Source organism: Diceros bicornis, chromosome 23 (assembly GCF_020826845.1).
Source record: "Diceros bicornis minor isolate mBicDic1 chromosome 23, mDicBic1.mat.cur, whole genome shotgun sequence".
In the NCBI taxonomy this organism is placed as follows: domain Eukaryota; kingdom Metazoa; phylum Chordata; class Mammalia; order Perissodactyla; family Rhinocerotidae; genus Diceros; species Diceros bicornis.
The window spans coordinates 26,415,263-26,441,649 of record NC_080762.1 but is presented as its reverse complement, the minus strand read 5'-3'; the positions used below and the strand labels follow the sequence as shown (position 1 = coordinate 26,441,649).

At 42.1% G+C, this 26,387-nt stretch overlaps 1 protein-coding gene across 3 annotated transcripts in view; it reads left to right on the top strand.

Annotated features, from left to right (window-relative positions):
• Window positions 1-26,387, top strand: part of FOXO3 (forkhead box O3) — a 122,285-nt gene that overhangs the window by 13,331 nt on the left and 82,567 nt on the right. Inside the window, exon 2 of one of the 3 annotated variants that reach the window (XM_058566496.1) lies at window positions 7,918-15,567. The exons of 1 other annotated variant lie outside the window; for it this stretch is intronic. In XM_058566496.1, the coding sequence (XP_058422479.1) occupies window positions 7,918-7,950 (33 nt within the window). In that variant the 3' untranslated portion in view covers window positions 7,951-15,567. Of the gene's footprint in view, window positions 1-1,951; window positions 7,755-7,917; window positions 15,568-26,387 lie in introns of those variants that run through there. One more of the 3 variants, XM_058566495.1, reaches the window with a different exon arrangement.

Genomic DNA, 26,387 nt, shown 5'->3' with positions numbered 1-26,387 from the left:
TGTCCAGAAGATAGACTGAAACCATATGATAAAAGTGGAGCAGGCAGAAGGGTTCTGCCTGATAAGTGAATACCTCCAGAGCGCGTGGGAGGGTGGTGGGGCTGGAGGCCGTTGAAATAGAAGGTGGCGGTGGCCACAGTGGACTTATAAAGGTACAACTCTGACTATAAGCCTGAAGTTTAAGATGGGCATAAAATTATATCCAATAGAGCTTGTTAGACATCTCCTTGAAAATTGGTACTACATTAAAAAGATGAAATGGATAGTTAAGTCGTTAATTCACATAATTCAAATCTCAAAACTGCTTTTTTCCTGAAGGATTCTAATAATTAATTTTAAAAATGATATTTCTTTCATCATAAATTATCTAGGTAACTGCCTCAGTTCCATATTTCATATTAAGGTCAGCTGAGTGATGGTTAAAGCCTTCTGCTTACCTTCTCCTTTCTCTTTTTTTCATTTTTATTTTACTTAATATTTTTAAAAACTTGATATAGTTTAATTTTCTTCTAAAACTGTAATAGTTTTATAAAGTAGAACACTTTATCTAGGTCTGTCCATGAGAACTTTTCGTGTTGGTAAATTCCTAAAAAAAAAAGTTCTGTCGAATTAAAAAAAGAAATCTACCTAATTAAAAAAAAATTCGATCTCATTTAAAACTCAGTGTTGCTGTAGATCTTGCAGAGTTTGTACCTTACCTGATAGCTGTTCTGGGGCTTCCTGCCAGTGTTCATTTCCACATCAAGGACTTGTTAATTTCACCCTCATACCTTTGCATCTTGGTCTGTGTTGGGTACCTTCTTTTTTCTTTTCCCAGTTGGTAGAATGAGAAGGGACTTATCTTCATTCACTAGTTATTTTTCAGTACAGTCCCCTTAACAGCGTGAATTTGCCGTATACAAATATACTCATCATGCAGATAAACGCTGGCCCACAGACTAAATTGTAAAGATAATTTTTTTGAAAGTAAACATTAAACTTTGAGTCCAACTTCTGAATTTCTTGAAAAGAATCATGACCAGTTAGGTCATCCTTTGTTTAGCCCTGAGAAGCCTGGAATGGGTTTTTGAACATATTGTGGGTCTGATTATTTTGAAGTTATCTTTGAGCTGATACCGGTGTGAGTGTGGTTGCTTCGGCACTCTTGGCCTGTTCGTTGAAATTAGTGGCCTAGATCAGGCCTTCTATCTCCAACCCTGTCCAATAAAGATAAACTTACAGCCTTCTGTTTGAATGGATGCATGTCCTCTGCTGCACTGAATTATCTAAATCAGTCCTATTTTGTCTGCTCCGTTTCCAAGAAAGATCTTTATTTCAGGCTGAAAGTCTAGGTGATCCGTGGCATGTTTTAGGCTTGACCACATTCAACCTTCCTGTCAGCTGCTAAGGTGAAATTTGGCACTTGACCATTGGCATCATTTAGTAGGTGCTCTTTGGGAGGAGGGGAGAGGTTTATTATGATCGTCTCCTAAAACCAGGGAATGCTGTGAGTTAATCTGCGGGCAGTCAGTACTGGGTAAGTGCAGTACCACGTGTTAAATTACGAAAGCTCAGTTGTGGTGCTAGTGCAAACTACTGTCCTCTAAATTAATTTTAAAATAAAAAACATTCATTTGTTAAGTAATTATCAAAAATTACAATTCTCATTTTTAAGATGCAGCTTTATCCACATCTGAGTTTTCTAATCAAATCAAGAACTTTAAATTGATGAATCAGTTTTAACTGTTAACACAGTGGCAGTCCATCTGGATTTTTCTCTCTGGCTTCCAGTGTTGGCCCTGTTGACGTGAGCAGAGATAATTGTCACCTGACGTCTGTTTGTGTGACCTGCCCTGAGATTCCCTGCTCTGTCCATTGACCACCAACACTTCGTTCTTCTTACTGGTCTGTTTTGTGTTCATCATTCTGCCTTAAACAGGATCGTAAAGCTTTCAAACATTTTTTTTTCCAGCTTGTTTCCTCATCCATCTGTGCTAGTCAAGAAGGAAGAGAAGAAAATAGCTCTATTTGGAGAATGATCATCTGCATCACGATTTTACAACTTTGAAAACTCCTTTGTCAGTGTGGTTATTACTGGGAAGATAATTTCAATTACTAAATACTCCGAGAGTTGCTTCTTCAATCTCCTCTCTCGCCTCCTCATTAAAAAAAAATTTTTTTTTAAATTTTGCTTAGGCATAAATTTTATTGTCTTCTGGCACGTGATTTCACAGTTGAACCTTTAGATGATTTGTTTGTGAGAAGTTAAAGCTCTGCCTCAAGTGCCTAGTTACTAACTCTTCTGGGGAAAAAAAAAATAGCACATCTTGTTAAAGGGTTTCCTCATACGACCTTTGGACTGTTACCAAGTCTTTGGCGAATGTGGGCACTTCCTTGATCAGATAGCCATTTCTGATTTTTAAACCTAAGACAGCCAGCATTGGGTTAGAGCAGTCTCAGGATCTAAGAGCCTCAGTTTCACCTGTCCTTCCGGCTCCCAGCTTCTCTCCCATTCTTTCCTCTTTCCTTTGATGTCATTAGACATTATTTAAAGGGGGCTTTCTGCCCTTCTCTCTTTCCCATCCACCAATTATTATCTCTCTGTGACCTCTCTCTTACATCAGTGGTCTTCAACCTTGGCTGCATTTGAGAATCGTCTGGGGAGCTTTGAAAAACACCCACGTCTGGGTCCCATCCAAAAACAAGTTGGAATCCCTAGGTGTGGGGCCTGGGCATCTGTATTTTTTAAAGCAGGCAAGGTGGTTACGATGTACAGTTAGGGCTGAGAACCATTGTCTTAAGCGAAATGAGAGAGATTTTGGCTGTGGAAGTTATCAACTATTTTAGTATTGACTTTTAAACCTATTTCCACCCTCTCCTCCATGGGAAGATTACAAGGTGGAGTTTGCCCCCTGGAAGCTCCATATAAAAAGAAGTGTTGTCAAGTTGGGATCTAAGAGAACAGTTGGCGTCTGAGACAATGGCATTATTACTTAACAAACTGGGTTTAACTAGAATCTCCTCCTCTACTTTCTTTCGTGTAACTAAATGTGGTTTCTTTAAAGTTTCCAACTCCCACTTGTCTTTCTAGTCTCCACTGGACCCCAGTTAACTTATTTTGAACTTTTCAGTAATTTGTAAGAAGAGGTGGTGCTATTTCAAGTCATTGCGTAAGTCTTGAAAACTGAGACACGTAAACTTACTATCCCTCTTTTGTGCAACCTAATCGGATAGACTAGAGGGTTCTACCATATTCTGATGCAGTAAGCTAGTGGTTCTCAAAGTGTGGTCTCCAGATCAGCAGCATCAGCATCACGTGAGAACTTGTTGGAAATGGGGATTCTTGGTCCCATCCCAGACCTACTGAATCAGAAACTCTGGACCCAGCCATCTATGTTCTAGCAAGGTCTCCAGGTAATTCTGCTGCAAGCTGAAGTTTGAGAAACACTGCTTTAAGTCATTTGCTAAGTCTAGAATTCCTCTAGTGACAGATTAGGAGTCAAAAATCAAAATTCTCATGCCGTCTTGGCTTCAGAATCCTGACAAGAGTGGGAAGAGATGAACAGGTATCTTGTGGTGGTATCTGTTGAAAGGTAGCAAAGACCTAGCCCCTGGAGTACTGTAGACTTCCCACAGATCCTTGTGCTGTGTAGCTTTCTGTACAGGGCAAGGGTACCCGCTTCCCTCCTAGACAACAATAGGGAAGGATCTGCTCAGGTGCACAGAGGAAGCCAGTGTTCATCCTGGTGCGTATATGGTGTTCAGTGGACTTGTGTTTAGGTTGGATTCTTGTTTTGTGAACTTTTCCCCTTACTTGTTTGTTTTGGTCTTTTGGGAATGTTCCTAGTTTTAAGACCAGCATCAGAGAGGGGAGTAGTCTCCCTGACTCATCCACAGACGGACGTGGGACATGTGGGAGAAAGATAAGATTAAAATGTGCTGGGTGTAATCAGTGTGAGAGGGTGAGTGAAGGGGAAAGTGATGCAGCTTTCGTGATGAGGTCAGAGGCGAGGCAGTGGTGAGGAGATGGCATCCCTCTTGGCTCGGAGGCCTAGAAGGCGCACTGCGTCTCCCACCACAAGGTGAAGCCAGGTAAAGATAAAACAAGTTATTGCTGCTTGTCAGTCTCATTGGAGTCTGTCGTCCATTAAGCAGGGCCTCATGATCAGCCATATCAGACATAGCTGATGGCTTTAGAAATATAAATAGTGCAAAGAACAGTGGGTTGGCCAGGACTTGGAAGTTCATTTCAGGGCCTCTTAGCAGCTGCTTCAGAATGTTGCCTGAGATTCATAAATACTCTTATATCTGACACATTAAAAAAAAAAACAGGATTAGTTTGGATTACAAATTCTTCTGCTGTTAGTAGCACACCTTTTCCTACATGAAGCCCTCTCTGAGACGACACGGCGTGGGTGCTGAGCTTCAGAGGGGCTGTGTTCTGGGATGTCTTCTCAGGAATGGGGAGGGAAGTGGAAGTCACTTTCCTCAGATTCAAGATTCTTGAGAAGGACGGAGAAGGCAGGTTCAGGGGTTGAGACATCAGAGGGTTCATGCGGTGGTGGGGAAAGCTGCACTGAGAGACTTGTGCCTGGGGCCAGGGTTTGGAGGGGAGTCCTAAATATTGTGCCATTGACTCTGTAAGCAGCATTCGCAGTTGGACTCCAGGAAAGTCCTAGGGACTTTGAAGATCAGAAGTCAGTCACATGCAGCTTGTGGGAACTGGAATTGCTTGGGCCCATGGGATGCTTCCCGAAGCTGCCACTGCTCACAGATGAAGTGTGTAAACACGTGTCAGTTTACTGCCATTTTAGTTTTCCAAAAGGATGGGCTGCTGCTTGCATATTTTGGGGACAGGGAGAGGGAGGTATTTTGAAAAAATTCTGGCATCAAGGATGCCTTTCCAGAGGAGTAAAAGCCTTAAGGAACAGTGTGGCTCATAAGAAGCAGCCTGCCTGGCAGCAGGCAGTCTAGAAGGCTTGGCTCCAAGCCCAAGAGTCAGAGGGATCTGAGGCCTTGGCTCCTATGGCCTAGATCTGAAGATGGTAATAAGAGACACCTATCTGCTCAAGCTCTCTTTGAAAATCCTCTCTAGGAGGCTGTAGAGGCCTTTGGTGTTGAAAAGACGGTCCCTGTGCCCTGACTTCTACATGATGCTGAAGTGGGGAGAGTTGTAGTTGAGGTTGGAAAGCTTTTGTCCCCTCCCCCCAAAAAGGGGCAAAAACCATTATATCTTCAGTTTGCATTGGTGTGAATAGGTGTGATGTGTGCAGTCTTAGGTTTACCCATCATTTTCATGGCTGTAACTAAAAGTTCTTATTAATTGAGCTTTTATTATGGTCCAGACCCTACTAAGAGCTTTGTGCATGTTAGCTCTTCCTCTTTACAGGTGAGGAAACTGAGGTACAGAATGGTTAAGTGACATGGCCAAGGCCACACAGGTGGTGAGTTATAGAAATGGGATACCTGCATCAGTATGTCTCAACTTGGACTAAACTCCACAATCAATAATTTATCCATGCTTTAGGGATTTAGATTTTATAAGACTGCCTGAGACCTCACTGGGCTGTTCCTTCCTATCACATCTCTCATTTTGGTTTAAAAGAAAAAGGAGGGGAGTTTGCACGATCTTCTGTTAAAATTAAGACGTGTTCTGCCTGGCTTGTCGCTCTTTCAGAACCCATGAAGAACAGACTTGAGTGTTAGGCTGTAGACAGGCGTTCACATTGAGCACAAAAGGCCTTTTTTTTTTTTTTTTTTTTTTTGTGAGGGAGAGGGAGATCAGCCCTGAGCTAACATCCATGCTAGCCCTCCTCTTTTTTTGCTGAGGAAGACCGGCCCTGAGCTAACATCTATTGCCAGTCCTTCTCCTTTTTTTCCCCAAAGCCCCCCACTAGATAGTTGTATGTCATAGTTGCACATCCTTCTAGTTGCTGTATGTGGGACGCGGCCTCAGCATGGCCGGAGAAGCGGTGCGTTGGTGCGTGCCCGGGATCTGAAACCGGGCCGCCAGTAGCGGAGCACGCGCACTTAACCGCTAAGCCACCGGGCCGGCCCCACAAAAGGCTTTTTAAGACTTGCACTCCTGTGAAGTGTAATTATTCTTAGGGACAGGACTCTCCGAACTGCCTATTTTCTCCAGGCTGCAAAGCAGTTGTAAGTGATATTCCAAGAAGGGTGACCCAGGTCATATTTTGCAGATTCAGAAATGAGCCACAGAGATGCTCTCACCCTGAACCACATCTAAACTTCCCTGGGGTCACTGCTTTCCCTCTCCCCTTCTCCCCCTGGAAGTGGAAGCGGCCTAATTGTATACCACCGCTTGGTGGACAGCCACGTCGTGCCTTGGCCTGGCTTCGGAAGCCAATGGGTCATTTAGGTCTAGCTTTCATTCTTTTCTTTGGATCTGCTTCACACTTAAAGGCCCAGGGCATTGTGTGTGATGGTTTAAGACGGTGAACTGAAGTGAATAGATGTTGAATGATGATGGAAGCATCAAGAGAAAGAGGCTACGTTGTGGAGGACATGGGTGATACTTGAGTGGCGTGGGTGATGGCCCAGTAAAAATACCTTGGCAGAAGCTGGAGGGTTGTAGTTGTATGACTGTGGTGAAATATTAAGGGCAGTGGCTGGGTTTAGGACAGTTAAGCCATTATGTAATTTCTCCAAAGGATGTTATCAAACAACACATACATACTCTCAGTTCAAAGCCATCATTAATGAGAATATTTTATAATTAAAATGCAAACGGTTTTCTTTCAGTCTCGGTCATGGAACCATCGATACACTTTGGGGAGGAAAGTGAACCATAGTAGTTCTTATTCTGGAAGGAAAAAGAGGAAAGCACAGTTATTTTGTAGTTCTGAGAGGGTAAAAAAAGTAATAATGTTTTGTGTTTTGGTAACGTCTTCCAAGGAGTTCAGAATTATGAATAAGTTTTTCTTTGTCAAAGTGGGATAGGTATTCTGTCTGTAAACTAAATCTCCCAAAGTCCCCGGTGTTTGAGGGGCAAAGGAATGAGAGGAAAGAAATAGGAAACTGTACGTGCCGTCTTTCCCCGTTATCGCCCTTTCGTGAAAAATGATCTGCGACTTGCCCGCCAAGGCTTTGTTAAAAGAACTTCGTTGTCTGGTGTTTCTCATCTGAATGAAAAATAAAGTGTCTCCATTTTTTCTGAGGTTAAAGCTTTCTCAATACTTTAAAATATAGGCTGCACGTTCTCCAAGAAAAAGCCCTAAAAACAATGAGGCTATTTTTGGAATATTATATGAATAGTTTTAACTATTATCTAGGGACTAAATATTTTCCTTGCACTCTTAACCCCCACAGAAAAAAAGGAGAAATCAACCTTCTTTGTTGGTTTGGCACAGGTCATTTATTTACTAGCCGCTTAAGCAAGTGCCTACCAGCTGCTTTTAGATTAAATATAGAGATCATCCGAAACATCTTGCTTTCCAGTTGTGGGCAGCAGGCCCAGCAGGCTTGTGACTTGTCCTAGAACTCGTGGTGATTGGAAGTGAAGGTGAAGCTTGTGCTACGAAGTCCGATATTCCAGCCCTGTGTTCTAGCAGGAGGCAGTTTTTCATCTGAGAAGTCACGTGGGAATCTTTATATCCAGTTGTTACAACTCAAAAACATCTCTTTTCTCAGACATCGACTAATAATATTTTTAAAAGAGGTTGGACTTTTTTAAATGAAAATTTTGCATTCTGCGTGTAAACGGAGAGGTCCTAAAAGACCTAAAAGAAAATAAATGAGCTGTTTGTAAGATAATGGGTTTATCCTACTTAGCTCAATAACCTTTTAGTTAGGGTTTTGTCATGTAGATGATGAATGACTTCTCCAGATGTTAAGGAGTAGGGTTATTTCTTTTTTGAGGAGATAATTTTCAAGGCAGACTTTTAATATTTTGTTTTCTCTTGCTTCCTGGATATAAAGACAGGAAAGCCAAATCTGACCCGGAAGAAATAGTGCAGCAGGTCAGTCCACCCCTCAATCTGTGATTCACCACCTGTGTTAGGTGTAACTGGCCCCACCACTGCAGGCCCAGTACTCCTGACTCTCAGTACCTAGACCACCCTTCTTGGCAACCCTGCTTTGTGTACTCAACATTCCCCTTCCATCTCACCTGGGCCCTGTTTCCTGAGGGATTTTCTAGGAGAAAGACTAATCTGAGAAGCAAATTAATGCTAAATTGATGATGGAACCTCTCTGTTCTGAAACTGAATATCCTGGATGTCATCTGATTTATCCCTTTATTTTCTGGATGAGGAAATTAAGGATGAAAGATGTAAAGGAACTTCCTGAAAGCACACAGTGAGGCCACTCTTGTTATGAACTGGCTCAGTGGTCACCGCAGGGACCTCCACTTGTAGGAGGATGACTTGCCTGGCCGTCGTCTGGTGGGGGTCTGTGAACATGCCGGTATCTGCCTGGATGCGCTCCTCACTTCAGACACCACTGCGTTTATTCTCCAGGAAGGAGCAAGGCTTTTTGTTTCCCTGTGGCCAGTGTGGCGGCATTCTGTGGAAATGCACCTGTGGGGCACTTCCTCAGGCGGCTAAAATGCTGCCTAATAAACCTCCAGACCTTGACGAATGCCTGCTGGCAGCCCTATAATCCGAGTGATGGGGCCTGAGTATTCTAAGTGGTTGTAACTTTGAGGGTTGTGACTGTGGGAAAGTGTCACACTCCATGTAATGTTTCCAAGAATTAGTTACTCTGTGCCAGAGGAGTGGGCATAGTTAGCCAGATCAATGGCTTTAATTGGCAGCAGTTTGCTGCAAGTGAAATGCGCAGTTCCACCAGTCTTAATGATGGGCAGCCCATACATTTCATACTGTTTGGTAGACTTGATATCTTTTATTGGGAATTAAGTCCCCAAAGCAGCTTTCTGTAACTATTAAAGTCTGATTGATAATGCTCAGCTCTTTTGTAGCCACTGGAGAAGTTTGGTAGTATTGGGAATGAGCAATTTCTTTAGCTTTGGCATTGAGAGCAAAAGTGCCACTTCTAGTTGCTTTTAATGTTACTAGGAGATTTCAGTGTCGACTGATTATTGAAAGGTTTGTGGCAAATCGGATTTCTAATGTGGTGGTGAATTAATCTATATGTGCTTTAAAGGGGAACTGAAAATACAGCAAATTATCTGAATAAAACTCCTTGTGAATAAAGTTTCTTGGTCACACAAACGGTTGGAAGTTCAGGTCCCTCAGCGGCGGGTTGGTGGCAGTGGTGCTAGCTTCTGTAGCCTGGGCCAGGGTCGAGGCCTAACCCCAGCGCTCACATGACATGGTCATTTGGGGACAGGGCATGGGAATGTGTTGTCTGGGCCGCAGCCATGATTATTCATTCGTCTGCTTTCATTCAGCCAGCGTGGTGATGTGTGGAAGATCAAGATGGATGCAGAAGTGGGCACTGCCTTTGATGAGTTTGCAGCATAGTGAATGATAGGGATGTGCACACAAAAAGTTGCATCATTTCTTGGGAGACTGCACTGGGAAAGGCCCCTGTGGCCCAGAGTCTTTCTTGCCTGGAAAGAAGGGAAGGCTTGCTGAGCTGTGCATCCTGATGTGTATTTCTGCTCATCCTTCATTATTTTCACTTCTGATAATGAAATTTCTGACAGTGCCATGTGTTGTTGGAGTTCATTTTCTTTTGTTGATAAAAGTATTACTGCAATCAAAGAATTCCTTGCAGAACTTTTCAACCCTCAAGGAAAAGTGATAAAACACAGACCCGGCTTGATAGATTGCAGGGTACGGGGAGGAGGGAGTCGTCCTTCCTTTTGCTTTGGCTTTGCTATTTGTGTAACCGGGAAAGAATACTGAGTCTGCTTTTTGTAAAGGAGATAACTTGGCTCATCCCTAACTTGCAGAGTGTCGGGTAAATTAATGAGTGGAAGGCACGTAATAATATGTGGCACTTATGTAGTCTTTTGATGATTTCACCTAAAATCTTGCCATCTGGAAACTTGCATTGACTCAGATGCAGAGCCAGTTTTGGATGATACTGAGTCCAATGTGTATTTAAAGTGGTTTAGATTTTCATTTGGCTAAAACCTAGGAGGTTGTAGACTAATAGAATAATAATAATGCTGGCTTCTCCTAAGGAGCTCTGAATCGCCTCAGAAGCACTCTAATGGGAGGTAAGAAGCAGGAATCGTATTCTGTTTCATAGCCGTTAAATGGAAACGTGGTAGCCTGCACAGGGTCAGAGAGCTGTCCCTTTTGAAATGGGAAGTTGAATTCGTGATCTATGGCTTTGGCTCTTTGCCACTAAGCATTGCTGTCCCCAAAGCCTCCAAGCCATGAAGAATCTTTGCCATCTTATTTCTTAGCTCCTGGGAAGCAGAGTTTTCCCACCTGGGGTTTAAATTCTGCCGAAGGTGCCTAAATCCAAGCCTGACAGATCTCGAGCCCCTTGGCCTGGGGACCAGCTGCTGACTGTTGAGTTTGGACCCCAGTTGGCAGTGTGTCCATGGCTCTGTCACTCTCCAGAAGGGCCCTCTGCACTCCCTCAGCACCTCACAGACTGGGGCTGGGCTCTTTTTCCCAAGTCAGCTGAGAGCCTCTGCAAGCTGTGCCCCATGCTTTCCTCCAATTTACAGATGCCTTTTACCTCTCATTAGACTGCTTCTAAGGCTATTCAGGATGCCTTAGATAAGCTATCATTATTATTTTTCTTCTAGTCTACAGTCTCCTAGGTGTTTGCTAAATGAAAATCTAAACCGCTTTAAATACACATTGGACTCAGTGTCATCTAAGATTAGCTTCCACTGAGTGGAGGGGTGTGCTGTCCCAGGCCTCTGTGCCCTTCATTCTGGCTGCTGCTCTTTGCACCCTTTAAGGGAGACAGGTGAGGGACGTAGGCTGAAGTTCTGCTTCCACCTCAGTCCCATCCCACATGCTCAGCAGGCTCCTCGCTTTATTATTACCTCTAAAAGCTGACACAGATCTGCCATTCCTGGATGCACTCAAGCCTACTGAAAAGCAAAGACCACCTTTCCCTAAAGATGTTAATTTCAAATCTGTGTTTGTTTATGCTCCTTTTATGCCACAGTGGCAACTTACAAATTTATGCAGTATGAAGGATGAAACCTGAGAGTAAATGACAATCTAGTACTTGACAGGTGCTCGAGTTAGGCCACAAGTTTGGCTCTTGAGTTTCATAGCAGCTGAAGGAAAAAGGGATATAAGATCAACTTCCACATTTGTAATTGCGTTTAAATAAAAACAGACCAGTTTCACAGAAGGAGCCTGGCTTTTTCTGTGAGTGAGAAACTTTTCCTCTTAGGACATCATAAAGAGAACACTGATCTAAGAGATGACATTCGTATATTAGAAACTTGGTTCTCTAAGGTGACGAGCCAGTCCACTGGTTTAAGTGCTCTTTCCTCAGTGGTGTGTTTGTCCAGTGTTGTCAGTCCTTTTCTGACACACCAGGAGTTTGGTTGGGTGTGTATGGCTCCCGACTTAGGAGTGGCTGGGACTTACAGATAAGCAGTATGGATCAGGTTCTTTGGGAAAGTTCTCAGAGCAGCCTGTGGGAGAAAACCAAGACAGATGGGAAGCTGAGGCATCAGAAGAGGTGGACTGATGGCGAAAGTCTTGGTATAAGGAATTGCCTATACTAAGAAGAAGTAGCAGGGACTCTGCAGAAGGGGCTGGGGTTGAGGGGACTGCCAGGGAGCTGGTATGTAGCTGGTTCTCAGTACAAGGGCATTGGCGTAGTCTAGCCTCCAGCAGGACTCAGGGGATGTGAGACAGGACTGGTTCCCCTGAAGCAGGCAGGGAAGGGGCCGGGGGGGTGAGTGAGGAAGTAGTATTAACATTTATTGAGCGCCATCCTCACGATAAACCTGAAGGTAAAGATTTTATTCCTTTCTAATTGCTGAGGAAACTGAGGCTCAGAGCTGGGTCTGGCCTTTGATTCGTTCACTAGGAGTTTGGTGCACCCAGTGGACTGAGCTCACCCAGCTTCTGAGTGGCAGAGTGAATACAGACCGAGTCCCCACTGTACCTCCTGATTCCCCCTCCTCTATCAGAGGTCTCTGTCACTTAGAACAATTGCTCAGGGCTGGAATAGCCTCCAGGCGACAGATGAAGGGATCCTGACACTGCTTCTGTCTGGGTGGAACTGGTCCCCAAACTGCTTGAGGGAGTGAGGTGGTTCCATTGAGGGGCATCAGATGTGGGATTGATGGGAGTCGGGGGTGAGGCAGCACTGGGAGACTTGTGTGCCCACCTGTGGGACATGTATTATGCCACTTCATACAAAAATGTATGTATGTGTGTACACACACACACACACACACGCAAGATCCCACAGTTTGCCTTTGAAGTGCAAGCCGTGGCTCAGTCCTGTCCTTGTTCTTACTCCCCTCCATCTTAGGCCAGTCCATGTTCCTGCAAACAGACAAGGCATTGTTGAAAGTACAGTGCACTCGCCTGCTTTTGCATTGTCATCAGAAACCCTTGACAAAATGTTTAATTTCTCTCTAAGGTTATCTGTACTTGGTCAACTTGCCTGATGGTACATTTGCTTCTGGAACCTGGAACTTTCGTTTTCCCACCTGTGTTGTTACATTAAGTCAGTCATAGGACACACAAAATATTTTTATAGAAAACTAAAGGATTTCTGCATTTTGAGATGACTCTGACCAGTGTTTCCAAACTAGTAACATTAACTGGGACACATACCTCCCTCCTCTCTTCTCCTCTAGCAGTAGTCCTTCCTACTGCTCCCTGTTTGCAGTAGGGTAAGAGGGACCTGCCTCCTGAGTGTAAGGTTCCACCTAAAAATGAAGATAATTTTTAAGGCAACTTTAACAGAGTTAAAAGCTCTAAGTTCTTATGAAATCTGCCAACCAGTTGCATTGCTTGTGACCTCATTAAGAATGTTTTATTTCATCATCTTTAAACTGATAAATTCAACAAAGATAAAGATGATAGGTATGAGTTGTTTTTTGGGTAAATTACTTTTGAACGATTCTTTAATATATTTAAAAATGCAATTTATGTTTTTCTCTGCAGTTGGGCTTATTCTTTTTGCTAGTGTGCTGATTCATTTGCATGGACCATTGACTGGATATAATATATATATATTTTGTCTAAACTATATGAAAAAATCAAGGTTTACAAAAAGAAACTGAGGTGATACAATTACATTTCTTTAATTAATGAGCTGTTACGTTTTTTTTAAAAAATCAGATTTCAGCAATTCAGTTATAGTCAACTTTTTAAGAATGCATTTGTTGGAACAGCCCTGGTAGCCTAGTGGTTAAGTTCAGCGCACTCCGCTTTGGCGGCCTGGGTTCAGTTCCCCGGGCATGGACCTACACTGCTCTGTTAGCAGCCATGCTGTGCTGACAGCCCACATACTAAAAAATAGAGGAAGATTGGCATGGACGTTAGCTCAGGGCGAATCTTCGTCAGCCAAAAAAAAAAAAGAAGAAGAATGCATTTGTTATACAAAATGAGATATGTGTGCATGGACACAGACTGATCTTTCTCCCTTCCTCCCTCTGGTCAGCACTGCTTCTACTTTATATCCCTCTCCTCCTCCCAAAACGCAGTGGCTAAGAAAAAACTTAGAATATGAAGACACACTGAGCCTATCTTTGTGGTGAGTCAAGATGCAGTGTCCTGCTGGCTGGGAAACAGTGGTTTGGGTCCCACAGAGTATAGGAGGCTGGAGAATCAGAGGAAATCCAGCTTGAGTGGGTCTTGCCCTTACACTCAAAGTCTCAGCAGGATGCTTTCTGCTTTGCTGGGATTATTTTCTGCAATTAGGCAAAAAAAAAAAAAAAGAAGAAGAAAGGAAAAAAAAAACACACAGTTGCTTCTGGTGTGACTGGAAAATGGAAAAGCTTGAAGGAATACATACAGTTTTTGATAGAACGTAGTGACAGTATCTTAGTTCCTTAACATTTGTTAAGTGAACATAGTATTGTAGGTTCTGCAGTAGAACATTTGAAAATGGACATTCCTGAGGATATTTCCTAAGACAGAATAGCCAAACCTGTTTCTGGTCTGGTGGGGTTGGGGAAGTTTGATCTAGATGTGTATGGGGAGACATATGGATGGTATCATGGTGCCTGTGTCCTCTTCCTGTGGACCGTTCCACACGTAGCTGTTTTCCATGTTTCAGCTTTACTTAACTTCTCCAGAAAATTATTGTTTTTGAAAATAAAAGAAAAAAATCTCAGTGGTAGGGAGAAATATAGGCTGTATTTAAACTGGCCTTTGTAATTTTTCCTGGTCACACGCAGCCCACATTTTGGAGCTCCGTGACGTAAGTGCTCCTTGACTGGGAGGTGGGAGTCTTGACCTGGCCAGGCCTTGACCACCCTGGGCCACACGACCGCATGCACGACCCGGATCCTTGTTTACTTCCTCTCCAAATGCTGGGGACATTCAGTCCTAAGAAGGACTAGGTGCCTGCACCAGCCTTCTCTCTCAACCCTGTCATTCCTGACTGTCTTGGAAAGTGCTTCATCCGTGAGGCAGGCTTTTGTTGTTCGAGTGCAGGCATTATTCCCCAGCCGTGCACCCTTCTCCAGATTCCAGTGCAGACTTGCAGACCCGCTCCCCTGCGGTCTAGCCAGCGGTGGAACCTCGGCGTTAGCTGCTGTTAACTTTAAGAGCAGGAGGAGGAGTCTGGCAGGGGGTGGATCTTTCTGGAGCAGGGTGACTGGCCATCCAGCACGAGATGCCGTGACTAATTAATTTGGGAAAGCAGTGCTTTCTTTAGATGCTTATGGGAAATTTAAGGGACTTTTGGATTATACAGTGTTGCCTAATGTGGATTCTGTTAAGACTCAGTTTCTAATTGCAAGGATATGAAAAAACTCTTTCATACTGAATGTTATAGTCAAGCTTAAGCGATCCTTTGCAATTTCATGAATAATCAAAACAAAAACACATTGCCCAGGATGAAACTGTTGCAAAATCAAGTGGTATTTTTTTCTTAAGGAAACTTTTCACCCTCTAGGGATTTATTCTTCATCAAAGAATATCATGTTCTATACAATAAGTCATAATAAAAACCCTTAAACAGTAGTATTCAGACAAAAATAGACACATAGATGTATAAAGTCAAATGTGAAGACTGCAGCTTATTAACAGCATTTAATTTAAATTGTTTTTTTGAGGGATAATACTCAAATTAGGGGAAAGAAAAGAGGTAATGGATAGACAAAATAAAAGTACTTATTTAGACACTATAATGGCTGAGAATTATGAATGGAGAATTGAGACTGATGTTTCTGTTAGAATTTTGGATGCCATGCTCACAAATTCTATTATGGTTCAAAAAATACGCAACTTTTCTCATTTTAGTCTTGGAATTATTGCTTTTTTATGAGACTCATATTACAGCTTTCAGACTGGAGGGAACATTAGAGCTCTTTCTAGGTCAGCCGCCTCATTTGATGGAAGGACCCAAGACCCAGAACTTGGTGGTGGGCTCAGAGCACAAAGCCAGTTGGTTAGGCAGAGTGGTAGGAAATAGTCTCACTCTAGGCCCTTTCCTGTAGAAGATGTTGTTGCCTGCCTTTGTGACTATTATAAAGACTTGCTTGGGGCATGGGGGGAACAGTGGGGGCTGAGGGTACGGAGATTTCTTTTTCTTTCTGGGGCATTGTAGTTTCTCATTTCAAAACCCAGGTGTAGCTGGGACTCACTGGGAGATCTTGGAGAACTTCTCTTTTCATCTTTGTACCCAGCAATGGGATAAGGGTGGTCCATTTGCGTTCAGGATAACCATGCCTGTTATAGACAGGCAATCATCCTGAAGCTAAGGACCACGTGAGGGATGTACTTTATATCTGTTAGAACAGTATTTCCCAAATTGCATTCCCTTGGAAACAATAGGAGTCTTCATGATTGGGGCAGTTAGGTTAAACAAACTTTAAATGGTCGATTTATTTTCTTTTCTAAACAAGACTTCTCGGGGCAGTCCCACCTCAAAGGCAATCCCATCACATCCTTCTGGTGGTAGGGTATCTCAGGAGTCAGCATGAAATCCAAAATTCGGACTAATCAGGCAAAAGCAGAAGGATCTGAATCAAATTAAACAGTAGCCATGAAGTTCACTTTTCGGTCAGGCATTCAGGAAGCAGCAAATGAAAATTTGTTTGGATATAGTTTCCTCATAGGTCTTCAACAGCTTGAAATAACATCTTGAACTGGCAGTAAACAAAAATCTCAGGTTATCATTTTTCTTTCCATCTGATTGAAGAAGTTATTGTATAGGGAGGTGAAATGAAAGAAAACTTTGTGTTCCTGAAGCCAAAGGTTTTGAGATTGGCACTTTCTACAGTTACTGATAGGTTCCAATTGCCTTGAAAGGAAGAAATAATTCTTAAAAAGTCTTATGTACATGTTTTAAAGTTAACCATTGCAGCCTTTTTATTTTAAAAAAGTTTGGAAAGGGGCTGGCCCGGTGGCACAGTGGTTAAGTTTGCACGCTCTGCTTCAGCAGCCCGGAGTTCACCGGTTCGGATCCTGGGTGCAGACCTACACCACTCATCAAGCCATGCTGAGGCGGTGTGCCACACAGAGGAACTGGAAGGATGTACAGCTATGACATACAACAATCTACTGGGGCTATGGGGAGAAAAAAGGGAAAAAAAAAGGAGGAAGATTGGCAACAGATGTTAGCTCAGGGCCAATTTTCCTCAAAAAAACAAAAAAGACTTCTTTTAAAAAAAAAAGTTTGGAAAATTGTGGTATCTTGATACAGAAAGAATACTACTCAGCCATAAAGAGGAACAAACCCCTGATACAAAACAGGGATGAATCTCAAACATACAGAAGAGTCCATACTGTTTGATTCCATTTATATGAAGTTCTAGAAAAGGCAAAACTAACCCATAGAGACAGAAAGCAGGTCAGCGATTGCCAGGGGCCATTGAGGTAGGAGGAGATTGACTGCAAAAAGGGCATAAGGGAACGTTCTGGAGGAGATGATGATGTTCTGTGTCTTTATTTTGATGGTGGTTACATTGATGTATATGTTTGCCAAAATTCATCTAACTGCTTAAAGTAGGTGCATTTTTTGGTATGTAAATTATACCTTAATAAAGTTGATTTAAAAAGAAAAAGTTTAGAAAAGGCTATGATTGGAATTTCTTGTGTAACTTGAACCAATAGTACATTTTGGCCAGTTTTTAAGCACTGTAAGCTAGGCCCTTTGCTTTTGCCTTTCTTCAGGTATTCCTTTATTCACGATTACTCAAGAGTCGTCTTATCTCTACCTTCCTCCTCCTCTTGTGATGTGAGCAATAGAAATTCTTTCCCTTCAGGAACTTACAGTTCTTGTTAGTAGTAAGCAAGAATGCATTTTAAATTCACCTCAAATTATTTTTCAAGTAGGAGCTTCTGTAAACCTTGGTGGTTTTCTGGAATGGAAGTGTGGTGGAAGCACGAGTGTACGTGTGTGGAAAGAGGGTGTATGTTCCTCAGATAATTGTGCTGTGGTTGCTCACACCTGTCTAAGCTTCTGTGTTAATACTGAAAGTGTCATGAATTTTGCTTCTGGCATTTGTCTGCCACAGCTGTGGCCTCGGGTTTGCACATGTGTTGTGGTTTCAGGGTCTCTGGGAAGCCATTTGTTGAGAGGGGGCTGAGAATGGTTGATGCGGGTAGTAATTCAGTGGGTAAGGGAAAGAAGAGGAGGATTCTCAGGGCATCTGTTGCTCCCCAATCTTTAATCTCAATCTCAATCCCATTAGAAACCCAAGAGGGCATTTTTCTAGTGTGTCCACCGAGAAATGGATGCATGCCGAGGCATGTATAATTTAGTGGGTAATCTGAACATCTAGGTATTGAGAATATTGTTGAATGTTCCTTTTTAAAGTTCCCGTCCTCCATGGATTGTCCGAGATAGCTTCAAAGAGAGGACTAACTTGCTCTTAGTGAGTGGATCATGTTAGCTGGATTTGGTACAAGTGTTTTTTCTTAGAAGGGAGGATTACACATTACAGTAACAAGATGTTCTTTTATTTCCTAGTTTATCGAAAGATGTTGATTGTGAAATAGGGTGTGCAGATATTTTAGATCTCACTGTTTTAAAATAGATGAGCTTGAAAGAGTGAGAAAAGGTTGTGTCAGAAGGTTAACTATGCCTGAGGAGAGCTGAATAATTCAGGTGGGGAGAAGGAAAAGTAAATATTTTTTTCCTTTGCTCTGTATTTCTTTTGGACATCTTTTGATTTTGTGTTTGTGCTGTGTTTGTGTTAACTTTTTTTTAAAAAACTACTAAAGTGAACAGAGATGGCACAATGTGTATGCTGATTTTCTTCCCTTCTTCTTGTTTTTCTCTCCCCAAAAAGTTGTTGGCAAATTAATTTCAAGTGGGTAAAAAAGGGCACCTTGAGATTTTTAGGTTGATTTACGCTGTATGTTTGTTTACAAAAAGATGAAAAAAAACAGAAGAAGTTTGTGAAACTTTAGAGAAGAAAAAAGGAGAGTCCCTGCCCTCTCATTCCCGTTCTCAGGAGAGTTGTGGGGTAAGAGATCTGGGTTTATGCTTCTAAGGTTTAGAAGCCAAATAAAGAAAACAGAGCTGTCAAGTTACTGGAGTTCGGGTTTCTTGTTAATAGAATAAAGGGATGAAACAGCCTCATGAACCAGGGCAGCGCGTCTGAGTTCCCCAGGGCTTTCTGTTGAGGCAGGAGGCCCTCAGCCCTCTGCCCTCCTTCCCCACCTCAGCTGCATTTCCATCTTTGCTTTTGCCTCCCTCTCATGCTCCCTTCTTCTCTGGCTTGGGCCCTGTCGCTTTTGTGTTACTGCTTTCTAAACTCTAAGAATACACATGGCGTATCTGAGCTCTGCCTCCCTGGTGGTGGCCCCCGTCTTCTGTGCCCCCTTGGGCCGCTGGGTCTGGTGTGTCACAGTGATGAGTCCTTGTAGGTCAGGACAGCTGGGCCTCATCCCCAAATCCAGCTTTGTGGAATCTGGCAGGGTTCCAGCTCTTTCCAAACTGACTCCTGTGCCCCTATGCTGTGAGATAAGAATGGCTCCACCTGAGCAGAGCTGTGTGGGCAGGCTCTCTCTTCCTTTACGCGCTTCCAGAAACCATTTCAGAACATGTGTCTTAGCGGTCTGTACGCGTCAGGGAAAATACGTGATCTTGGTGGAGATGTTCATGATCCAAGGTATTTGTACGGAGTTCAACACTAGCAAGAACTAAGAGTTCAGTTTATCCTCCCAGTATTTTAATGTTGTGCTCAAGGAGAGGGGATTTTCTTTTCAAAGACGTGATTTCCACCCTTCCCAATCCCCCCTCCCCCAACAGCTGGGTTTTGCAAACCCTTGTCAAGCCACAAGTTGTTCAGGTCAAAAGCCTCCTGCTTATTGTTGTTGAGTTTATGAGAGACAAGAGCATATAGTGTTTTTAGGTAGTGACGTGGAACGCAAATCGAGTTTTCAGGAATACTGGAAGTATTTGTGAAGAAGGAGGTAGAGTGAAAAATACTTTTCATTATAACTGTCACCTCTCCAACTCTTCAGCTTAAGCTGAATTTCACTTATGATATAGAAAAACTTTGGTGCTGATTATATTGAATTCATTTCCCAAGCATGGTCATTGTTTTGTATGAAATACAACATAAGTTTTTGTTACTAAAAAACTCAACAAAAGCTGTTGGGGACAGGAGACCCTTTTGCCCTTTGATTGAGATCATTTAAATAAGTTTTTATAGTTTCTATAACTTTTCATTATTTGCTGTTCTCTCTGTGTTGGAAATATGTCTTTCTGGAGGGAAGGCAAGTTTGTTAATACAGACCCTGAAGATGGGTTATTTACTCTAGAAAAGAAAGGAGTAGTGAGAGCAGAAACTTGAGAGAATCTGCCTTCTCATGTCTCCCATTCCTAAGATTTCAGGATAGAACCAGCTTTTCTATTGACAGTAATTGCTGTCTAAGGGAGCTTTCTGTGTACACATGAAATCATAGTGACCTCTGTAAGACAGACCACATGTTAGGAGGGGCCTGCTGGTGTTAACATGCCAAGCTACCATTTTATCTTGTTAGTGGTGACCTTCCTAGTTCTGCTGGAAATTGATTTTGCATTAATGTGCCAGGTATAGGATATTTTGAGATTCCAGTAAAGTAAATATTTTAATGGTGGCAGCCCTGTTCCCCATCATTCTCTTAGACTCTGCCTAGACCCAGCTTCCTTCCTCCTTTCTTTTTTGTTTAAACTTTACCATCCTTATTTTTTCTTCCTAAAATTTTCCCTTACTTTGAAGAACGTCCCCCAAACTTATAATCTGTCAGTGTGTATTATTTTACCGTAAAGGTGAAATACATTTCTCCTCTCCGTTCCATTATCCCTTAGCATTAAAAACATTTTATAATATATTTTTTGCTGTTATTTGCGATTTTGAGGAGTAATCAACCCCTTGGAGAAAGTTATTGTGCCTATCCCCAGAAAAATGTGGTTACATAAGACATTTTGTATGTGATTTGCATATGATTTCAGGGGCTTATGGACACTCTAAATCCCATTTATGGACTCCTGGTTAATACCCTAAATTTTTTTAAAAAATTGCTCAAAGTAGGAATGTGGACTCATATATAGGGAAAAAAAACATGTCCAGGTAACTTGAAAAGTTATGCGTTGTTGAGGGATGAACATCTCAAGTATGTTTTGTCAGCAGGGAAGGAAAATGTTTGTGAAGGGCTGGGAAGGTTTAAGCAGGAGATGGAAATCAGAGATAGGAGCACTGAGAAGGGACCTTTAGGGAAAAGAGGGAGATAAATGTGTGCCTATCCATAGGCAAAATTATAGGGAGTTTGGGAGAATCTAGAACACTAGCCTAATCATACATTTTATTAAAAAGAAAGATCTTTGGTTCAATGAGTTTGGAAAATACTTAATATACTATCACCCTTTAGGGGCCTCAAGATGCATATCAGCAGGTTGAAATCCCTGAGTCCTGCGCTAAAGAAACCTGTTTTACATTATCTAACCCAGCATCTCCCACACAGTTTTAGGTCCAAGGGATTCTTTTTTGCAAAAAAAACAGTTATCAGCAGAACACACTTTGGGAAATGAACTGCTGGACTAGATAAACTAGCACTTTCTGACTTTTGAGAGACTTGAGGTGTGGATGATACCTTGAACCACAAGAAGCAGAGGAAATCCCAAAGGACTAGAGAGAAAATTTCACTCTGGAGGTGGCAGCAGCTGAGTGAGAACGTAACTAGGCCGTGCAGTTGTGTCCTCACTTGTCCTAAAGGAGAAGTGCCAGAATGTGGGTGATGGCGTTGTTGAGAGAGAGACAGCTCACAGGTTGTGTACGTTCTTACCGTGGCTAGATGAGAAAGAGAGCGCCAGACCTGAGAGTGTGCAGCTGGGCCGTCAGAAACAGTGTCACCCTGGAGATCGACTCTTGCAACTTCTCTGTCTGCATTAAATCCAGAAGCCCACCAGGCTGAGAATAGGCACTAGGCTTAGGCACAAAAAAATTGCTTGTGATTCTGAATGTAGAAGGCATTTTTCTTTTTAGCTGTGAGGATGCTCATTTAAGAGAAATTGCTTTCTTATTAAACAACATGATTGTGCTGTTTTTAACTGGATCAGGACATCTCCATGCTGCCTTGTGGTGTTCATACCCATTCTGGGTAATGACTACATGAAATTATGGATTCTGTGGGTTAAATGTAAGCTACAGTACAGGGCAAAGGGGTACTTTGATTCCACTATGCCTTGTTATCAGTCCCCTGAGCCCAGCATTCTCTCGGTTAAGTACCACATATTTTAATATGTTTCAGGGATTTTTTTACACAGGTATTCTGCAGTATTAATAGGCTTTGGTGGCTCCTACTGTAGACTGTATGTGGCTGAGTCCAGCAGCAGCGTGTACGGTAGCCAGAGAGCTATTTCAGGCACAAACCTCATGTTTCCTCTAATTTTTAATAAGCACTTAGGGCTGCCTGACTCTTGAGCTATATCACAGAGTCCATCACATGCCACCTACTACAGTACTAAAGAGGTACTAAAATTAGAATTCATGCTTTGGGTTTTAATTAGTGATTCTTCTTCCTTGGCTGAAATGACTTATCCTCAGCCATATTTGTTAAATAACCTCTTCTAAACCCATCAATTGTAAGTTAGAATTTGTGAACATTCAGACTTAAACCAAGAAAGAAAGAACTGAATGAAAAAATAAAAACATAACTCCTTTCATGGAGTTTTGAGGTTCCCAGTTATGTGGGAGGGCGTTATGTTTTCCTTTAAGGATCTGGTTCTCATGCAGTTGATAATATGATATTGTAGGTTCTCTCCGCTTTAATCCTTGCCTTCTTTCTCCTGACCCTCCCCTCATCTATCTCCCCCAATTGAGGGAGGGAAAAACCCCCATGCTTCTCTCAGTTTGAAGAGTCTTGCTGCCCTAGAATTGTGTTCTTCAATAGTTTTTTCATCTTCACTTGAGTCGCCTCAGCCCGGAGGAGGAACAGATTGGCTAAATTCTGCTGACTTGTTGCTACCCAGCTCCGCTGATATGGACGTTCGTAGGGTGGGGATGACAGGGGATTACCAAGCAGTTGCTGGGTGATAAACTGAACTGAGGCAACCACAAGTGGGATGTGCAAAAAAGAGCCACTGGGCCACACTGACCCATTGCTCTGCACTAGCCATCTGTGCTGAGGCCTGCTGGGAAACAGGGGAAAAAATCTAGAGCTTTCTCTTGAGCGAATTTGTTAAGTACAACATGAGTCAGAAGAAATTCCAAATTTTGGGGGCTATCCAGATTTGGTGGTGGGGGGGTGGAGTGGAGGGAGGAGGGTAACACATCTTATGGTGATTGACTTACTGGAAATTCACCCTTATGGAAACAAATTTAGGGAAAGAATTGTGAATGTGTTCTGGGAAGGCTCCCATTCATGGAATTGGTTTGGCAGACGAAGGGCTTCCAGGAATGAGAACCAGATTTATATAGCAAGATGTGGACAGTTGATAGTCTCTCTTCCTGTTACTGCAACCTGGTGGTGGATGGAGACTTCCGACCTAGGACAGGGCCCTCTTTCTCCACACGTGGCCCTCTACCTTGTTTATTCTTGGCTTCTCATGATAGCCAGGAAGGAATTTCTCTAATTCTCATCTGTGTATTTTCTTTCTCTCTCCCTTTCTTTTTAGATGCAATTAACAAAAAGATAACTAACAGTTATTATGTCAGAAACTTGAGATGTAAACCAAGTTCATTAGAAAATTGGATGAGAGCTGTTTCTTCCTACGTCAGAATAACTTTGTGTAAGCAAGTTTTTAATTTCCTGTCCTCCATCTTCCTTTTGCCCCGTTATTATTCCAGCTAATGACCCTTCTGAATTGAAACAGGTTTGGGAATGTTCTTTAAAAACATAACCTTTTTTAATGGGGATTTTCTTTTAAGACAAGGCATTTTTATACAAAAGAGAAAAATAGAATCCAGCTAGGTACTGACTTGGTTGCTTATTCTAGGACCAAAAAATATATTAATTTCTATACATCTGTATGCTCTTAGCTATGCCTAGAATAGTGTGTGTGTATGTATCACAACTGTAGTTTGTGGGTTTATGTTTTCAATACAATTATTTCTTCTTATTTGAATGGCATTCAGTGTTTGATTTAGGAAGCAACATAAAGAGTTTAAGATTATAGGCTTTTCATAGTGCTTCTCATAGTGACCTTCCACACAATATATGCCTTGCCCTGGAACTTTGATGGGAATGTTGTGTCCATGAAGATGCCTCTAGTCTTTTCCCTCGTAATCAGCCACAGAAGGCTTTCCCAAGTTTAATGTGCCAACTTTTTTTTTTTTTTGTGAGAAGGACTAGCCCTGAGCTAACATCCAATGCCAATCCTCCCCTTTTTTCTTGAGGAAGACTGGCCCTGGGCTAACATCCATGCCCATCCTCCTCTACTTTATATGGGATGCCGCCACAGCATGGCATAGCAAGCAGTGCGTCGGTGCGGGCCCAGGATCCGAATCTGCGAACCCCGGGAAGCCGCAGCAGAGTGCGCGCACTTAACTGCTGCGCCACTGGGCCGGCCCCATTAATGTGCCAACGTTTGACTGCAGTTCAGTGGATTTAGTTTTCTAAAACCCTTCTCCCACCCTCCTTTAAAAAAACAAAAAAAAAACCCTTAGTCCGTTAAAATCTGACTCAAACTTAGAAATGCTTTAGAATAAGTATCTGAGAAGCAAGCCCATTCCACATCCAGCATATACAGTTGTTTCTATTAAGGGCTATCCCATTTCTTCAGACAAATTCCAGCCTCTTCTTTCCATCCCATTTACTCTTGACCGTGGATGTGGATTGTCCCATTTCAAGTTTCCCTCCAGAATGTAGCCACATTTCAGCAAGAAAACGTTGGGTGGCTTGTTCTTGCCTTAAAGACCCATCTGAATCTGTACCAGCCCACTGTTGGGGCAAGATTGAGTTGCTGCCCAGCGCCACTTGCCACTAGATATTCCTGTCTTTCAAGACTTCTGAGGAGTAAGCCATTCACCTTATTTAATTAATTAATTAATTAATTTTTTATTGAGATATAATTGACATATAACATTGTATTACTTTTAGGTAGACAACATAATGATTTGATATGTGTATATATTGCAAAATGATTACCATAAGTTAACATCCATCACCACACATAGTTACAATTTTTTTTTTTTTTTTTTAATCCATTCCTTTTAAAAGACTACTGACAAAATCTAGTTGTGTTACCTGGGAGGACTAGCTTAACACAGATTAGTGTTCCATAAATATAAGCCTATAAAGTTTATTTCCTTTTATTATTAGTATGTTGAAGAAAATTTGAAAGCTACAGAACAAAAATGAAGAAATAAAAATCACCTATAATTCTGCAGTATATTGTTAACATTTCATTGTGCTTATTTCCTGGTTGTTTGGTTGACTGGGATTACGTATTCTACCCAAGGCTTTAAAACCTGGTTTTTCCCTTAAGCCTCAGGAACTTTGTGGTTTGAGGTCTTGGCTAATTTTTATAAAGAGGGTGGGATTATGGATACTTTTCCATGTCATTAAATAATCATGAATGACTTCATTTTAAAAAAATTAAATGTCTTATGTTGAGATAATTGTAGATTCAGATGCAGTTGTAAGAAATAATACAGAGAGATCCCATGGACCATTACCTAGTTTCCCCAGTCGTAATATCTTGCAAAACTGTAGTACACACAACCAAGTTACTGACATGGATACAGTCAAGATACAGAACATTCCCATCACCACAAAGATTCCTCCTGTTGGCCTTTTATAGCCATACCCACCTCCTTTCTCCCACCTCTACCCTGACCCCTGGCAACCACTAATCTGTTCTCCATTTTTATAATTTAGTCATTTCAAGAATGTTATATAAGTGGAATCATATAGTATAGTAACCTTTTAGGATTAGCTGTTTACATTCAGCCTAATTCCCTGGAGATTTATCCAAGTTGTCACACACATCAATGGTTTGTTCCTGGGGCCAGGCCGGTGGTGCATGCGGTTAAGTGCGCGCACTCTGCTGCAGTGGCCCGGGGTTCGCCGGTTCGGATCCCGGGCATGCACCGACGCACCACTTGGCAAGCTATGCTGTGGTGGTGTCCCATATAAAGTGGAAGAAGATGGGCACGGATGTTAGCCCAGGGCCAGTCTTCCTCAGCAAAAAATACAGGAGGATTGGCAGATGTTAGCACAGGGCTGAATTTCCTCACCAAAAAAAAAAAAGTTCCTAATTATTGCTGATAGTATTCCATTGTATGGCTATATCACATTTTATTTATCCATTTATCAGTTGATTGGATAGTTGGGTTGTTTATAGTATTTGGCTCTTTTGAATGAAGCTGCTACGAACATTTGTGTACAGGTTTTTGTGTGAACATGAGCTTTCATTTCTCTGGGATAAATGCCCAATGACTTCATTTTAATGATGGCATAATATTTTATTGTATGACATTGTTTTTCATCATATGAAATAAATATGTCATTTATTTAGCTGGTTATTTCTAGATGGATTGTTAAGGTTTTTCCTCCCCAGTTTTTCTGCTATTATAAATAGCACTGATGATGAGAATCTTATGGGTATGTCTGAATGCACATCTGTTTTTGTTTCTGGAAGTGGAATTGATGCCTCTGAGTATGCAGAATTTTAAAGCATTGCTTTCTTTTTTTTTCCCCTAGTATCTCTCTTCTTTCTTTCATAAAAATCTGTTAAGGGGCCAGCCCCATGGCGTAGTGGCTAAGTTTGCATGTTCCGCTTCGGGGGGCCAGGATTTGCCGGTAGGATCGCGGACCTACTCACTGCTCATCAAGCCATGCTGAGGCGGCATCCCATATAGAAGAGCTATAACTCTACAACTATGATACACAACTATGTGCTGGGGCTTTGGGGATAAAAAGGGAAAAAAA